At 44.8% G+C, this 17,761-nt stretch overlaps 1 protein-coding gene across 1 annotated transcript in view; it reads left to right on the plus strand.

The window, feature by feature from the left end:
- hpse2 (heparanase 2) overlaps positions 1-17,761 on the plus strand; it is a 305,633-nt gene that overhangs the window by 252,819 nt on the left and 35,053 nt on the right. The window contains exon 10 of the mRNA XM_060842506.1: positions 4,676-4,821. Coding sequence (XP_060698489.1) covers positions 4,676-4,821 — 146 coding nt within the window. The remainder of the gene's footprint in view (positions 1-4,675; positions 4,822-17,761) is intronic.

Below are 17,761 nucleotides of genomic sequence, written 5' to 3' on the forward strand. Positions count from 1 at the left end.
CAGGTGGTCAGCTGGACACGAGTGAATCCAATGGGTCACAGTGGTACAATGTGTCTGGACATTCTATCCCATTAGCATTCTTGGTCACCAGCTGTCCCAGAGAGATAGGAAGAAGGCTTGTTTGTCTGACCCACATTACCTCATTCTCCATCTGAGCTCAAAAGGAACAAATCAGTGTGAGTTGAGGCCAGGCGAGCTGGCTTGGGGATGGGATAACACAGAGCATTACAGCATAGGAATAGGCCCGTCGGCCCACCAAGCCTACACTGGACCATGATGCCTTTTTAAACTAAAATCCTTTTGCTTCTACACAGTCTGTATCCCTCAATTCCTACCTATACATATATCTTTCAAGATGCCTCTTAACAGTTACTACTGCATCCACCTCCACCACTCCCTCTGGCAGCATGTTCCAGGCACTTACCAGCCTCTGTGTAAAAATACCTGCCTCTCACATCTCCTTTAAACTTACCCCCTTTTACCTTAAACCTATTTCTCCTAGTAATTGCAATTTCTACCCTCAAAGTTGACACCCAAGTGGATAGGGTTGTTAAGAAAGCATATGGTGTTTTGGCTTTCATTAACAGGGGGATCGAGTTTAAGAGCTGCGAGGTTTTGCTGCAGCTCTACAAGTCCCTGGTGAGACCACACTTGGAATATTGTGTCCAGTTCTGGTCGCCCTACTATAGAAAAGATGCAGAGGCTTTGGAGAGGGTGCAAAGAAAGTTTACCAGGATGCTGCCTGGACTGGAGGGCTTGCCTTATGAAGAGAGGTTGAATAGGCTCGGACTTTTCTGTCTGGAGAGAAGGAGGAAGAGAGGAGACCTGATCGAGGTATACAAGATAATGAGAGGAATAGATAGAGTCAATAGTCAGAGACATTTCCCCAAGGCAGGATTGACTGGTACGAGGGGTCTTAGTTTGAAGAAATTAGGAGGAAGGTATTAAGGAGACATCAGAGGAAGGTTCTTTACGCAGAGAGTTGTGAATGCATGGAATGTGTTGCCAGCTGTGGTGGTGGAAGCAGAGTCGTTGGGGACATTTAAGCGACTGCTGGGCATGCACATGGATAGCAGTGAGTTGAGGGGGGTGTAGGTTAAGTTATTATATTTTACATTAGGATTAGATCTCAGCACAACATCGTGGGCCAAGAGCTTTGTTCTGTGCTGTACTTTTCTATGTTCTATGTTCTACCCTGGGAAAAAGACTCTAACTATCCATTCTATCCACGTCTCTCATCATTTTGTAAACTTCTAACAGGTCACCCCTCATCCTTTGACGTTCAAGTGAAAACAAAACAAGTTTGTTCAATTTCTCCCCAGAATTAATATCCTCCAAACTGGGCAACATCCTTGTAAACCATTTTTGTACCCTCTCCAAAGCCTTCATGTCCTCCTGGCTGTGTGGCAACCACAATATTCCAAATGTGGCCTAACAAAAGTTCTATACAGCTGCAACATGACTTGCCACATTTATACCCTGTGCTCTGACTCATGAAGGCAAACATGCCATTTGCGTTCTTGACCAATGTATCCATTTGTGTTGCCACTTTCAGGGAACTGTGGAACTGTCAATCACCCAAAAAGCATCATGTCTCATTTGGCTGGATTAAACTCCATCTGCCATTTCTCTGCTTAAGTCTCCAGTTTATTTATATCCTCTGGGAATCCTCCTCACTATCACAGCTTCCCCCAATCTTTATGTTGTCCACCTTGTGTCATTGGTGCCAAGTCCATATTTTTCTGAATGTGAGTAAATTCTGTCCCTAAGAATCTTCTCTAATAATTTACCTACCACTGACACAAGGCTTACTGGCTTGTAATTTCCTTAATTATCCTTATTGCTCTTCTTCTAAGAAACAACATTGGCCATTCTCCAATTCTCTGGGACCTCTCCTGTGACAAAAGAGGATACAAAGATTTCATACAAGGCCCTAGCTATTTCCTCACCTGCTCCCTCAGCATTCTGGGGTAAATTCCATCAGATCCTGGGGACTTGTCGACCTTAACACTTTTCAAAATGCCCAACACCACCTTTTACATATTGATGTGTCCCAGAATATCATCATAACCCGACTGAGACTCACCATCCACCATGTCCTTTTCTTTTGTTAGTATCAACGCAAAGAATTTGTCCAGGACCTTACCCACTTTCTCTGGCTCCGTATCTAAAGTCTCTCCTTTGTCTGTAAATGGTTCGACTGTTTCCCGAGCTACCATCCTACTCCTTAAATAAATATAAAACACCTTGGGATTTTCCTTAAGTTTGTTTGCCAAATATATTTCATGGCCTCTGTCAGCCCTCCTAATTCCTTGTTTAAATTCTTTCCTGCTTTTCTTTTTGACCAAGCTCTCAAAAAATCTTGCCATCCTTATCCTTCCTTTTCACAGGAACATGCTGGTCCTGAACTCTAATCAACTGGTCTTTGTAAGTCTCCTCTATGTGCCAGATGGGGATTTACCCTCAAACATTGCCCTGCCCCCAATCCATGTTTCTGGGAGTTAGCTTTCCCCAATTTAATACTTTTACCCTCGGACTACTCTTATCCTTATTCATAAATAACTTTAAGTTCACAGAATTATGGTCATTCTTCCCAAACTTCTCCCCCAGTAAAACTTCGATCACCTGGCCAGGCTCATTCCCCCATATTAGGTATAGCATTGGCTCCTTCCCGAATTGGGGTAAAAAGTGAGGTCTGCAGATGCTGGAGATCACAGTTGAAAATGTGTTGCTGGTTAAAGCACAGCAGGTTAGGCAGCATCCAAGGAATAGGAAATTCGACGTTTCGGGCATAAGCCCTTCATCAGGAATGAGGAGAGGGTGCCAGGCAGGCTAAGATAAAAGGTAGGGAGGAGGGACTTGGGGGAGGGGCGATGGAGATGTGATAGGTGGAAGGAGGTCAAGGTGAGGGTGATAGGCCGGAGTGGGGTGGGGGCGGAGAGGTTAGGAAGAAGATTGCAGGTTAGGAGGGCGGTGCTGAGTTGTGGGAACTGACTGAGACAAGGTGGGGGGAGGGGAAATGAGGAAACTGGAGAAATCTGAGTTCATCCCTTGTGGTTGGAGGGTTCCCAGGCGGAAGATGAGGCGTTCTTCCTCCAACCGTCGTGTTGTTATGTTTCCCGAATTGTTCCTTCCGGAATTGGACTATTTGCATTTTGTTTCAATAAACAATATGGACACACCTAACACATTTCCCCCATCCAAATCCCAGGCACTAAGTGAGTCCCCGCAGGAGAAGTTGAAATCACCCACCATAAGTACCCTACTGTTTTTACATTTTTCCGCAACCATTCCAATCCTATACCTCTGTTATCCGCGGGCTATTGGGATGCTTGTAGTACAGTCCCATTGCATCCTTTCTATTCTGGAGCTCAACACATGCAGTCTTGATGGATGGGCCCTCCAAGATCGCCATCCTCAGTACAATTGGGATAGTCTCCCTTATCACTAACGCAACTCCCTGAGCTCTTTTACATCCCTTTCTATCTTGCCTAAAACATCTAAATCCCAGAATATTAAGCTGCTGCTCTTGTCCCCTTGTCAACCTCTGTAGTCTCTGCAATAGTTACAACATCATAATCATATGTATTAATCCAAGCTGTAAGTTCATCTACCTAACCTGTGATAGTCTTCACATTAAAACAAACACCCCTCAGCCCACCGATCCTGCTGTGCTTAGAGATGTCTCCCTGTCTGTCCTTCTCAGCTTTACTGGCCTAGTCTCTGACTCCTCCTCGTCATTTTACCTGTTGACCTACTGTTCTGCCTCCTGCCCACCCCCCACCCGCTATATTCATTTAAACCCTCCCAAGTGGCATTAACAAACCTCCCTGCCAGGACGTTGGTGCCCCTCCACTTGTCTTTGTGCACAGGTTCCACCTGCCCCAGAACACATCACAGTGATCCTCAAAACCTAAAGCCCTCCCTCCTACACCAGCTGTTTGACTGTAATATCTTCCTATTTCTAGCCTCACTGGTATGTGGCACAGGAAGTAATTTCCAAGATTACAACCCTCGAGCTCCTGCTTTTCAACTTCCTCCCTAATTCCCTGAACTACCTTTGCAGGTCCTTGTCTCTCTTTCTGCAAAGTCATTAACACCAGTATGGACCACAACCTCTGACTGCCCACCCTTCCTCTTCACAGTATCCGGTGCCCACTCAGATGTATCCTCGACCTTGGCATCAAGGAGGCAAGATGCCATCCTGGAATCTCGCTTGTGGGCGCAGTAATGCCTGTCTGTGCCCCCGACCATAGTGCCCACTTACCACTCCTGCCCACTGACACCTCGGCCCTCCCGGCTGGACAGTAGTGCCAGACATGGTGCCACTGATCTGGCTGCTGCTTTCACCAGAGATGCCACCAGAACTGGGAAAAAAATGGCAAAAGTGTGGATTGCTGCCCCTTGGCATTTGGTCGTGCAACTTTCCAGAAAACCTGGAGATGCCCGCAAACACCTGTCTCAGAAGGAAAAGAGTGAGGATAGGGCAAATTCTGAAATAAGAATATAATCAAAATCACGAAGGAGTAAGGCTGCAATGTTTGCAAATACATACACTCTGTGTTGATACTTGCGTTGCTATCAGATAGTAATGTGCCTTCATCCCCTTTGCCAATTGTCATTTGACTCTACTTTTAATTATCTGCAAATATCATTTTTCTCGCCTCTATTGCAGGACTATTGGCTTTCGCTGCTTTACAAGCGACTGGTGGGAACCAAAGTCCTCACTGTTCAAGTGGCAGGGCTGCAGAGGAAACCCAGGCCTGGGCGAGTGATACGGGACAAACTGAGAATCTACGCCCATTGCACCCACATCCGCAAGTAAGTCTCATTTCCAGTGTCTTTGCTCTTCATTAGCACAAGAGAAAACACACATCCAAACCCTTCGAATGCCAAGTTTGGATAATATCAAAGGATTAGAGGACATGCCAAAGACTAGGACAAAAAGCGGCTGGATTATTCTGAAAACTAAGTAAATGGACGCCGTTGTTGACATCTAGAAATCTCTGTTTGCATCACCACTGTCCCCCTGCTCCCCTCGCAGTTGAACACTGCCATCAAAGGGCATCATAGTTTTTTTTTGTCTTGTCAAAGGGACAGAAGTCACTATTGTTCCAGCTTTGCTGAAGGTAATTTTCTGACAGATAAGTGTTCCAGAACTTTCATCAGTGCCAATGACATGAATGCACATGTTAGATGATAAGTGATACCCATTAAAGCTAATGACTGTTCCTTCTGATGATTTACTTGGTTTGTCTCTCTGCTATCGTTAATATTGTCCTGTTCCCGAAGTATTGTGTATCTATTAATTCATCCCATCTGAAAGATTAGAAATGACCAGTCAAGGGAAAAATAAACTCCTTCTCTGAACCATGATTTAGTTAATCAAAAAATTACAAATTTAGAATAACGTAGATTTTGGATCTTTTGGCCTGACAAATCCTTTATATTTTGAAGAAGACAGTGACTGTTAAAGATCTAACTGCTTTAATTCAGGCAAAGGAGATATTTTCTAATCAACTCTTTCAGAGACACTATTGCAGACCCTTTGGATTAGGTGGGACTTGAACCTAGGCCTCTTGGCTCAGGGATAGGGCACTACCACAGCACTACAAGCTCCCCCTCTAAGTTAGGTGAAGGAGACTGGCATGCTGGTCTACACCTTCTACAGGGATAAATTCAAATACAGAGAGATGGATTACTATAGATCATTCTGCTATAACACGCATTTTATCAGCATGAATTGGCTATAACACAATTGATGAATTGTGAATGTTGTTTGGACAACGCAAACTTTCTACTGAACAGGTATAGTGATTTTCTATGAGTGATCTTCTCAAGTGTGATTTTCTATAGCGTGAGGTTGCACAGGAACATAACTGTGGTATTATCTCAGAATGACCTGTACTCCATAGAGCATAGGAATATAAAGATGTATAACATAGGAACAGCATAAAGCCATTTAGCCCTTTAGTAAGATCATGCCTTGTGTAATCTTGGCCTCAAATGCACTTTCGAATCTGTTTGTCGTAAGGGTTGACCTTGCTATGGTCTATGCTTAAAAATGTTTTGCTGGAAAAGCGCAGCAGGTCAGGCAGCATCCAAGGAACAGGAGATTCGACGTTTCGGGCATAAGCCCTTCTTCAGGAATGAGGAAAGTGTGTCCAGCAGGCTTAGATAAAAGGTAGGGAGGAGGGACTTGGGGGAGGGCCGTTGGAGATGCGATAGGTGGAAGGAGGTCAAGGTGAGGGTGATAGGCCGGAGTGGGGTGGGGGGGGGGGAGAGGTCAGGAAGAAGATTGCAGGTTAGGAAGGCGGTGCTGAGTTCAAGGGATTTGACTGAGACAAGGTGGGGGGAGGGGAAATGAGGAAACTGGAGAAATCTGAGTTCATCCCTTGTAGTTGGAGGGTTCCCAGGCGGAAGATGAGGTGCTCTTCCTCCAACCGTCGTGTTGTTATGGTCTGGCGATGGAGGAGTCCAAGGACCTGCATGTCCTTGGTGGAGTGGGAAGGGGAGTTGAAGTGTTGAGCCACGGGGTGGTTGGATTGGTTGGTGCGGGTGTCCCAGAGGTGTTCTCTGAAACGTTCCGCAAGTAGGCGGCCTGTCTCCCCAATATAGAGGAGGCCACATCGGGTGCAGCGGATGCAATAGATGATGTGTGTGGAGGTGCAGGTGAATTTGTGGTGGATATGGAAGGATCCCTTGGGGTCTTGGAGAGAAGTAATGGAGGAGGTGTGGGCGCAAGTTTTGCATTTCTTGCGGTTGCAGGGGAAGGTGCTGGGAGTGGAGGTTGGGTTGGTGGGGGGTGTGGACCTGACGAGGGAGTCACGGAGGGAGTGGTCTTTTCGGAACACTGATAGGGGAGGGGAGGGAAATATATCCCTGGTGGTGGGATCCGTTTGGAGGTGGCGGAAATGACGGCGGATGATACGCTGTATATGGAGGTTGATGGGGTGGTAGGTGAGAACCAGTGGGGTTCTGTCCTGGTGGCGGTTGGAGGGGCGCGGCTCAAGGGCGGAGGAGCGGGAAATAGAGGAGATGCGGTGGAGGGCATCGTCGATCACGTCTGGGGGGAAACTGCGGTCCTTGAAAAAGGCGGCCATCTGGGCTGTACGGTATTGGAACTGGTCCTCCTGGGAGCAGATGCGGCGGAGACGAAGGAGTTGGGAATATGGGATAGCATTTTTACAGGGGGCAGGGTGGGAGGAGGTGTAGTCTAGATAGCTGTGGGAGTCAGTCGGTTTATAGTAAATGTCCGTATTGATTCGGTCACCCGAGATAGAAATGGAAAGGTCTAGGAAGGGGAGGAAGGAGTCTGAGATGATCCAAGTGAATTTGAGGTCGGGGTGGAAGGTGTTGGTAAAGTGAATGAACTGTTCAACCTCCTCGTGGGAGCACGAGCCAGCGCCGATACAGTCATCGATGTAGCGGAGGAAAAGGTGGGGGGTGGTGCCAGTGTAGTTGCGGAAGATAGACTGTTCCACATATCCTACAAAGAGGCAGGCATAGCTGGGGCCCATGCGGGTGCCCATGGCAACTTCGTAGTTGCCATGGACACCCGCGGGGCCCCAGTTATGCCTGCCTCTTCGTAGTTGCCATGGGCACCCGCATGGGCCCCAGCTATGCCTGCCTCTTTGTAGGATATGTGGAACAGTCCATCTTCCGCAACTACACTGGCACCACCCCCCACCTTTTCCTCCGCTACATCGATGACTGTATCGGTGCTGCCTCATGCTCCCACAAGGAGGTTGAACAGTTCATCCACAACATGCTGTTGATCATATGAGATGGGATCAGTACATTAGTAAGGGAGGATCTCAGATCAGAAGAACAACATGTGGAATCTGATTGGATAGAGCTAACGTTTTCAACCCTGTCAATCCTGCAAAGTCCTCCTCACTAACATCTCAGGGGGCTGGTGTCAAAACCTGGGAGAGCTGTCTGACAGACTGGTCAAACAACATTCTGAAGTAGACATACTCATGGAATTGTATCCGATGGACAATGTCCCAGACACCACCATCACCATCCCTGGATATGCCCTGACCCACCGGCAGAACAGACCCAGCCCAGAGGTGGCGCAGTGTGGGATACAGTAAGAAGGAATTACCCTGGGAGTGTTCAACATTAACTTTGGACCCCTTGAAATCTCACGGTTTCAGGGACAAGGAAACCTCCTGCTGGTTACCATGTACCGTTCTCCCTCAGCTAATGAATCATTAATCTTCCATGTTGAACAACATGTGGAGGGAGCACTGAGGGTGGCAAGGCTGTAGAATGTATCTAGGTGGGAGATTTCAATGTCCACCACCAAGAGTAGTTTGGCAGCAGCATTACCGATCGAGCTGGTCAGGTCCTAAAGGACATTGCTGCTAGACTGGGTCTGCAGCAGGAGGTGAGGGAATAAACAAGAGGGAAAAATATACTTGATCTCATCTTTACCAATCTGCCAGCTGCCGATGCATCTGTCAATGACAGTATTGGTAAACGTGAGCACCACACTGTCCTTGTGCAGACAAAATCCAGCCTTCACATTGAGAACCATGTTGTATGGCACTATTACCGTGCTAAATGGGACAGACTTCAAACACATCTAGCGACTCAAGACTGGACATTCATGAGGTTCTATGGTCCATCAATAGCAGCAGAATTGTACACCAGCACAATCTGTAAGCTTATGGCCTGGCATATCCCCCACTGAACCATCACCATCAAATCAAGGGCTTGTAGGTTAATAGTTTTATAAGATAAAGTTGGAGAGTCATAGAGATGTACAGCACAGAAGCAGACCCTTTGGCCCAACCTGTCCATCCCAACCCAATCCAGTCCCATTTGCCAAAAAGACTCTTGAAGTTGCCCTAAATAGTACTAAATCTGTGGATGGGAACATTTTTAGAATGCTGTAATGGAGGACCAAGAAATTGATAAGGAAATGCTGAATAAAATTCAAATGCAGAAAACAAAACATGAAAATGGACTGTGAACGCTTCTAGAAGTACATAAAAAGAAAATGTTTGGCTGACATTATGTGGGCCCACTAAAAACAGATTCATAAGAATTTGTAAAAGGGAATAGAACAATGGCAGAAAATCTAAATTATTATTTTGTGATTGGTTTTCATTGAGGAAGTTTCAAAAAAACTCCCAGAATTAGAGATCCAAGTAACTAGAGAGAATGAGGAGTTGAAAGAAATTAGTATTGGTAAGAAAATTGTACTGGAGAAATTAGTAGGGCCAGTTGCCGGTAGGTTCCTGATCCCTAATAGTCTACATCCCAGAAGGAGGTTGCTACAGAGATAGTCAATGCATTGGTATTCTCCTTCCTAATTCCATTGATACCTGCAGGTCGGAAACATGTAAATGTCCTCCTACTTTTTAAGAAAGGAGCAAAGGAGAAAAGAGGGAACGATAAACCCAGAAGCTATTAGGAAAGCTATTGCAATGTTAGCTTTATCGTAAGAGTATGGGAAGAGTGAGTTAAAAATCACACAACACCAGGTTATAGTCCAATAGGTTTAATTCCAATTAAACCTGTTGGAATATAACCTGGTGTTGTGTGATTTTTAACTTTGTACACCCCAGTCCAACACTGGCATCTACAAATTAGGAATATGAAGTATTGTTTCAATTATAGTGAAGTTTGGTTAGTCTGCAGATTGGTTAGATCAACTACTATGTTGGTCTCTTATCTGGGGAATAATACTACTGCTATAGTAACGCAGAACGAAGATTGAGCAGACTTGATCAGGACTGTCCTGTGATGAGAGGTTGGGCAAACCAGGCGTCTCAAGAGTTTTGATGAATGAAAGGTGATTCCACTGAAACCTGCGACAAGGCTGGGTCCTGGTAAAATGTTTCCCCAGTTGGTGAACCCAGAGCAGGGTGCACCATTTAAAAATAAGAGGGATTCCATCTAGGAGAAAACAGAAGATGTTTAGATTAGATTACTTACAGTGTGGAAACAGGCCCTTCAGCCCAACAAGTCCACACTGACCCACCGAAGCATATACCACCCAGACCCATTCCCCTACATTTACCCCTTCACCTAACACTATGGGCAATTTAGCCTGGCCAATTCACCTAACCTGCACATTTTTGGATTGCGGGAGGAAACCGGAGCACCCGGACGAAACCCACGCAGACACGGGGACAATGTGCAAACTCCACACAGAGAGTCGCCTGAGGCAGGAATCTTGGAATTCTCTAGCACAGAGGACTTTGGTCTTTGGATATATTTAAAATAGAGATTGGTACCTTGTTGATTACCAATGTGTATAGAGGCATTGAAGTCTTTGAGCAGCTTAAGTGACACTAAATGGTGGAGCAGGCCTGATGGGCTGACTGGCCCATTCCTTTGAATAAAGGCCAACTTCCATTTGCCTTCCTCAATACAGGATTTGTGCTAACAGTTTGGGCTGCAGATCGTGCTGTACTTTCTCTCCTCTTCCCCATGATGAAACATTTACATGTTTTCATTAGTGTATCCCCGGTGGCATGCTGCAAGATGTTGGTGTGTTTACATGCTGTGGTTTTGGACATGTAGTGTATAGAGTCATGCCTAGAGTTGAGTTACACATCTCTCTTAATAAGTAAGATCCCAATCTGAGTTACAGCTTCAAAAGGAAGCACAGAACATGAGACAAACAATATCAAAACAACACTGAGAGGCACTTGGGAGTTTGTTACTTTCAAATCCTTAGCAAATAAGGGACAGATAAGTGGTTACAGCTGGATAATAGTCAAAGTTTCATGTATAAATAAGAATTCAAACCTTCAAAATTACAGATACGGTTTCTTTAAATAATAGCTATTTACTCCAAACATACTCTACATTTATCTGTACTGAAAGTGTGATTTTCCAATTGTGCACCAAAATTTGGAACTTATTGAAGTTTATTACAGATTAGGATTGCAAAATGGCAACACTTGGTGAATAATCTTCAGATATACTTTTCACACATTTTATTTTAGTCTCTCTATAAGTCGCACGTCAGTGAGAGCTGGCTATTCCTCCATTTCCACATGCTGAATTTAGTTTTCAGTAAGGGTAGCACTCTGGCTCAGTGGTTAGGGTCTGGGTTCGATTCCACCCTTGGGTCACTGTCTAGGTGGAGTTTGCACGTTCTCCCTGTGTCTGCGTGGGTTTCCTCCAGGTGTTCCGCTTTCCTCCCATAGTCCAAAGATGTGCAGGTTAGGTGAATTGGCCATGGGAAATTGTCCATGATGAGCAGGCTAAATGAATTGGCCATGGGAAATGCAGGGTCACAGAGATCAAAGAGTTCATGTGGATTTGATGGACCAAGTGGCCTGTTTCCACACAGTAGGAATTCTGTTAGAATGGGGAATCTGATGAGCATTGGATAAATAGACTCGCATTCACACAGCTCTTTAGCTGTTATCAACGAACTCTAAGTACTCCACAAAAGGAGGGTTAGGATATTATAAAGCAATGGAGAAATTAAACAGACAAATTCCAGTTCACCGTGACCTTCTTGAGGTACACTGAGGACTGGCAACAAATGGCAGCCCAGTCAGTGACATCTACATGCCATGAATGAATTAAGAACACCCGCCACCTTTAACAACTCCAGGACTGCACTGGAAATGGCCTTGATGGCAGTATTTCTGGCTCCCTATACTTTCAACTATGTTGGCCTCTTCTGGAGTACTGTGTCGAGTTTTTTTTTTAGATTAGACTTACAGTGTGGAAACAGGCCCTTCGGCCCAACAAGTCCACACCGACCCGCCGAAGCGCAACCCACCCTTACCCCTACATTTACCCCTTACCTAACACTACGGGCAATTTAGCTTGGCCAATTCACCTGACCCACACATCTTTGGACTGTGGGAGGAAACCGGAGCACCCGGAGGAAACCCACGCAGACACGGGGAGAACGTGCAAACTCCACACAGTCAGTCGCCTGAGTCGGGAATTGAACCCGGGTCTACAGGCGCTGTGAGGCAGCAGTGCTAACCACTGTGCCACCGTGCCGCCCATGTTCTGGTCACCATGTTAAAGAAAGGATATTGTTAAGCTGGAGACAGTTTGGAAAATATTGATGGGAATGGAGGGAACCCCTCACCTTATAAGGTGAAGCTACGTAGGCTGGGACTTCTTTCAGTAGCATAGGAGAGTGAGGGGTGACTTTATTGAGGTTTATACAATCATGAAGGGGATAGATACGGTCGATAGCAGGTGTTTTTTTTCCCTAGGGTGGGGGATTTGAAGACCAGGGGCCATATTTTTAAGGTGAGAGGAGAAAGATTTAAAAAAGATATGAGGGGTAACGTTTTTACACTGAGAATGAGTCGTGTGTGGAATGAACTTCCAGAGGAAGTGGTGGATGTGGGCATAGTTACAATGTTTAAAAGATAAGTACATGAATGGGAAATGTTCGGTGGGATATGGGCCAGGAGGAGGCAGATGGGACTAGTTTAGTTTGGGATCATGGTCAGCATGGATGGGTTGGCCCAAAGGGTCTGTTTCCATAATGTATAACTCTCGAGTGTTGCATCTGCGAGGCACTGAGGAAGAGGAGATCCTGGTAAAATAGGGGAGTTACACCTCAGCTGGAAAGATTGGAAACAGGCTGGACAATTATGTAAATACATATCAAACAGAAAATGAAAAGAAGTTTGTCTGTGCTGTAATAGCATGTGATACATTATAGCATGAAAGCCCTGGTATGTACCGCATGTTATGGACGGCCTGAGGCCCTTACAGTCTGGCAATGTTCAGCCGTAATTGTCAAAGTTCAACCCTACCACTCAACACCTCGATGTAAATAGCTACCGTTCAACAAACAGCATATCATTGCTGTTCACAGAGGGCAAGGCGACAAGAGGTTTGTTTTTTTAAAAAATCTATATTTAGAAAAATGCATTCATATTTGGATCATATTCTAGTTATCGAGGGGGGGTGGCACACGGGCTCAGTCGTTAGCCCTGCTGCCTCACAGCACCAGGGACCTGGGTTCGATTCCAACCTCAGGCGACTGTCTGTGTGGAGTTTGCACGTTCTACCTGTGTCCACGTGGGTTTCCTCCCACAATCCAAAAATGTGCAGATTAGGGTGAATTCTCTATGCTAAATTGCCCGATAGTGTTCAGGGATGTGTAAGTTACGTGCATTAATCAGGGGAAATATATAGTGGTAGGGTAGGGAAATGGGTCTGGATGGGATACTCTTCGGAGGGCCAGTATGGAACTGTTTCTACACTGTAAGGATTCCATTAAAAATGTTAGTTACATTTTTCTTTGTGCATTGATGCTCATACAGTGCTTATCATATCTCAGTATTTACGGAGAATGATATCAGACTCAAAGCATGAACTCTGTTTCTCTCTGCACAGTTTGCTGCCAGACCCATTGGGTTTCTTCAGAATTTGTGGGCGGCACGGTGGCACAGTGGTTAGCACTGCTGCCTCACAGCGCCAGAGACCCGGGTTCAATTCCCGACTCAGGCGACTGACCTGTGTGGAGTTTGCACATTCTCCCCGTGTCTGCGTGGGTTTCCTCCGGGTGCTCCGGTTTCCTCTCACAGTCCAAAGATGTGCGGGTCAGGTGAATTGGCTATGCTAAATTGCCTGTAGTGTTAGGTAAGGAGTAAATGTAGGGGTAAGGGTGGGTTGCGCTTCGGCGGGTCGGTGTGGACTTGTTGCGCCGAAGGGCCTGTTTCCACACTGTAAGTAATCTAATCTAATTGTTTCAGGTTTCCAGCAGTATATTGCCTTTATCGGGAATTATCAATGATCTGTTAAGTGCTTCCAAATTGTGGGCAAGGCTCATAACCAATGTTCACATTGCTGCCGTGAACAGTGACATTGTTTGCAGTTACAGAGGATCCCTAGGACTGATACCCAATAGATCTCTGTTTGTATTCATACTTCAGATAAGCCACATAACACACAGTTTAATGCTCTCTGTAGTGCCTATATCACTGTGTTTAATGCCCCCTGTTAATGCCTATATCACTGTATTTAATGTTACCTGTTAGTGCCTATATCACTGTGTTTAATCCTCCTTGTTAGTGCCTATATCACTGTGTTTAATGCTCCCAATTAGTGCCTATATCACTGTATTTAGTGCTCCCTGTTAGTGCCTTTATCACTATGTTTTATCCTACCTCTTTCTGCCTATATCACTGTGGTTAATGCTCCCAGTTAGTGCCTATATTACTGTGTTTAATGTTCCCTGTTAGTGCATATATCACTGTGTTTAATGTTCCCTGTTAGTGCCTATATCACTGTGTTTAATGTACCCTGTTAGTGCCTATATCACTGTGTTTAATGTTCCCTGTTAGTGCCTATATCACTGTGTTTAATGTACCCTGTTAGTGCCTATATCACTGTGTTTAATGTTCCCTGTTAGTGCCTATATCACTGTGTTTAATGTACCCTGTTAGTGCCTATATCACTGTGTTTAATGTTCCCTGTTAGTGCCTATATCAGTGTAGGGTTAAGGTTGGAGCTGGGGTAAGGTGGGGGAAGGGGAAATGAAGAAACTGGTGGAATCCACATTGATGCCATGGGGTTGAAGTGTTCCGAGGCGGAAGATGAAGCATTCTTCCTTCAGGCATCGAGTGGTGAGGGAGTGGCTGTGGAGGAGGCCCAGGACCTGCATGTCCTTGGCAGAGTGGGAGGGGGAGTCGAAATGATGGGCCACAAGGGGGTGGGGTTGATTGGTGAGGGTGTCCCGGAGATGTTCCCTAAAGTGAGGAGGCTACCAGTCTCCCCAATGTATAGGAGACCACATCGGGAGCAACAGATAGAATAAATGACATTGGTGGATGTGCAGGTAAACCTTTGATGGACGTGGAAGGCTCCTTTGGGGCCTTGGATGGAGGTGAGTGAGGAGGTGTGGGTGCAGGTTTTACAGTTCCTGCGGTGGCAGGGAGGGTGCCAGGATGAGAGGGTGGGTTGGAGGGAGGCGTGGACCTGACCAGGTAGTCGCGGAAGGTCCACGCCTTCTATATCAGTGTGTGCAATGCTCCCTGTTAGTGCCTATATCACTGTGTTTAATGTTCCCTGTTAGTGCCTATATCAATGTGTTTAATGCTCCCTGTTAGTGCCTATATCACTGTGTTTAATGCTCCCTGTTAGTGCCTATATCAATGTGTTTAATGCTCCCTGTTAGTGCCTATATCACTGTGTTTAATGTTCCCTGTTAGTGCCTATATCAATGTGTTTAATGCTCCCTGTTAGTGCTAATATCACCGAGTTTAATGCTCTCTGTTAATGACTACATCACTGTGTTTAATGCTTTCTGTTCATGCTAATATCACTGAGTTTATTACTCTCTGTTATTGCCCATATCATTGTGTTTAATCCTCCCTATTGGTGTCTATATCACTCTATTTGATGTTCCCTGTTAGTGCCTGTATCACTGTGTTTAATGCTCCCTGTTAGTGCCCATATCAGTATGTTTAATGCTTCCTGTTAGTACCTATATCAGTGTGTTTAATGCTTCCTGTTAGTGCCTATATCACTCTGTTTAATGCTTCCTGTTACTGCCTATATCACTGTGTTTAATGTTCCCTCTTAGTGCCTATATCACTGTGTTTAATGCTCACTGTTAGTGCCTATATCACTGTGTTTAATGCTCCCTGTTACTGCCTATATCACCGTCTTTAATGCTCCCTGTTAGTGCTTATGTCACTGTGTTTGATGCTCCCTGTTAGTGCCTATATCACTGTGTTTAATGCTCCCTGTTATTGCTTATATCGCTGTGTTTAATGCTTCCTGTTAGTGCTTATATCACTGTGTTTAATGCTCCTTGTTAGCGCCTATATCACTGAGTTTAATGCTCCCTGTTAGTGCCTATATCACTGTGTTTAATGTGCCCTGTTAGTACTTATGTCACTGTGTTTAATGCTCCCTGTTAGTGACTATATCAATGTGTTTAATGCTCCCTGTTAGTGCTAATATCACTGAGTTTAATGCTCTCTGTTAATGACTACATCACTGTGTTTAATGCTTTCTGTTCGTGCTAATATCACTGAGTTTATTACTCTCTGTTATTGCCCATATCATTGTGTTTAATCCTCCCTATTGGTGTCTATATCACTCTATTTGATGTTCCCTGTTAGTGCCTATATCACTGTGCTTAATGCTCCCTGTTAGTGCCCATATCAGTATGTTTAATGCTTCCTGTTAGTGCCTATATCACTCTGTTTAATGCTTCCTGTTACTGCCTATATCACTGTGTTTAATGTTCCCTCTTAGTGCCTATATCACTACGTTTAATGCTCACTGTTAGTGCCTATATCACTGTGTTTAATGCTCCCTGTTAGTGCCGATATCACTGTGTTTAATGCTACCTATTATTGCTTATATCACCAAGTTTAATCCTGCCTGTTTGTGCTTATATCACGATGATTAATGCTCCCTGTTAGTGCCTATATCAATGTGTTTAATGCTCCCCGTTACTGCCTACATCACTGTGCTCAAGGCTCCCTGTTAGTGCCTATATCACTGTTTAATGCTTCCTGTTACTGCCTATATCACTGTGTTTAATGTTCCCTCTTAGTGCTCATATCACTGTGTTTAATGCTCCCTGTTACTTCCTATATCACTGTATTTAATGCTCCCTGTTAGTGCCTATATCACTCTGTTTAATGCTTCCTGTTACTGCCTATATCAGTGTTTAATGTTCCCTCTTAGTGCCTATATCACTGTGTTCAATGCTCCCTGTTACTTCCTATGTCACTGTGTTTAATACTCCCTGTTAGTGTCGATATCACTGTGTTTAATGCTACCTATTATTGCTTATATCACCAAGTTTAATCCTGCCTGTTCGTGCTTATATCACGATGATTAATGCTCCCTGTTAGTGCCTATATCAATGTGTTTAATGCTCCCCGTTACTGCCTACATCACTGTGCTCAAGGCTCCCTGTTAGTGCCTATATCACTGTGTTTAATGCTTCCTGTTACTGCCTATATCACTGTGTTTAATGTTCCCTCTTAGTGCCCATATCACTGTGTTTAATGCTTCCTGTTACTTCCTTTATCACTGTGTTTAATGCTCCCTGTTAGTGCCTATATCACTCTGTTTAACGCTTCCTGTTACTGCCTATATCACTGTGTTTAATGTTCCCTCTTAGTGCCTATATCACTGTGTTTAATGCTCCCTGTTACTTCCTATATCACTGTGTTTAATGCGCCCTGTTATTGCCCATATCACTGTGTTTAGTGCTACCTATTATTGCTTATATCACCAAGTTTAATCCTGCCTGTTCGTGCTTATATCACGATGATTAATGCTCCCTGTTAGCGCCTATATCAATGTGTTTAATGCTCCCCGTTACTGCCTACATCATTGTGCTCAAGGCTCCCTGTTAGTGCTTATGTCACTGTGTTTAATGTTCCCTGTTATTGCTTATATCACTGTGTTTGATGCTCCCTGTTACTGCCTATATCACCGTCTTTAATGCTCCCTGTTAGTGCTTTTGTCACTGTGTTTGATGCTCCCTGTTATTGCTTATATCACTGTGTTTAATGCTCCCTGTTAATGCCTATATCACTGTGTTTAATGCTCCCTGTTAATGCCTATATCACTGTGTTTAATCCTCCCTGTTAGTGCTATATCACAATGTTTAGTTTACCCTGTAAGTGCCTATGTCAATGTGTTTAATCCTCCCTGTTAGTGCCTATATCAATGTGGTTAATGGACCCTGTGAGTTCCTATATCACAGTGTTTCATCCTCCCTGTTCGTGCCTTTATCGCTGTGCTCATTGTTCCCTTTCAGTGCCTATATCAATGT

This window comes from Hemiscyllium ocellatum, chromosome 22 (genome assembly GCF_020745735.1).
Source record: "Hemiscyllium ocellatum isolate sHemOce1 chromosome 22, sHemOce1.pat.X.cur, whole genome shotgun sequence".
Lineage (NCBI taxonomy): Eukaryota > Metazoa > Chordata > Chondrichthyes > Orectolobiformes > Hemiscylliidae > Hemiscyllium > Hemiscyllium ocellatum.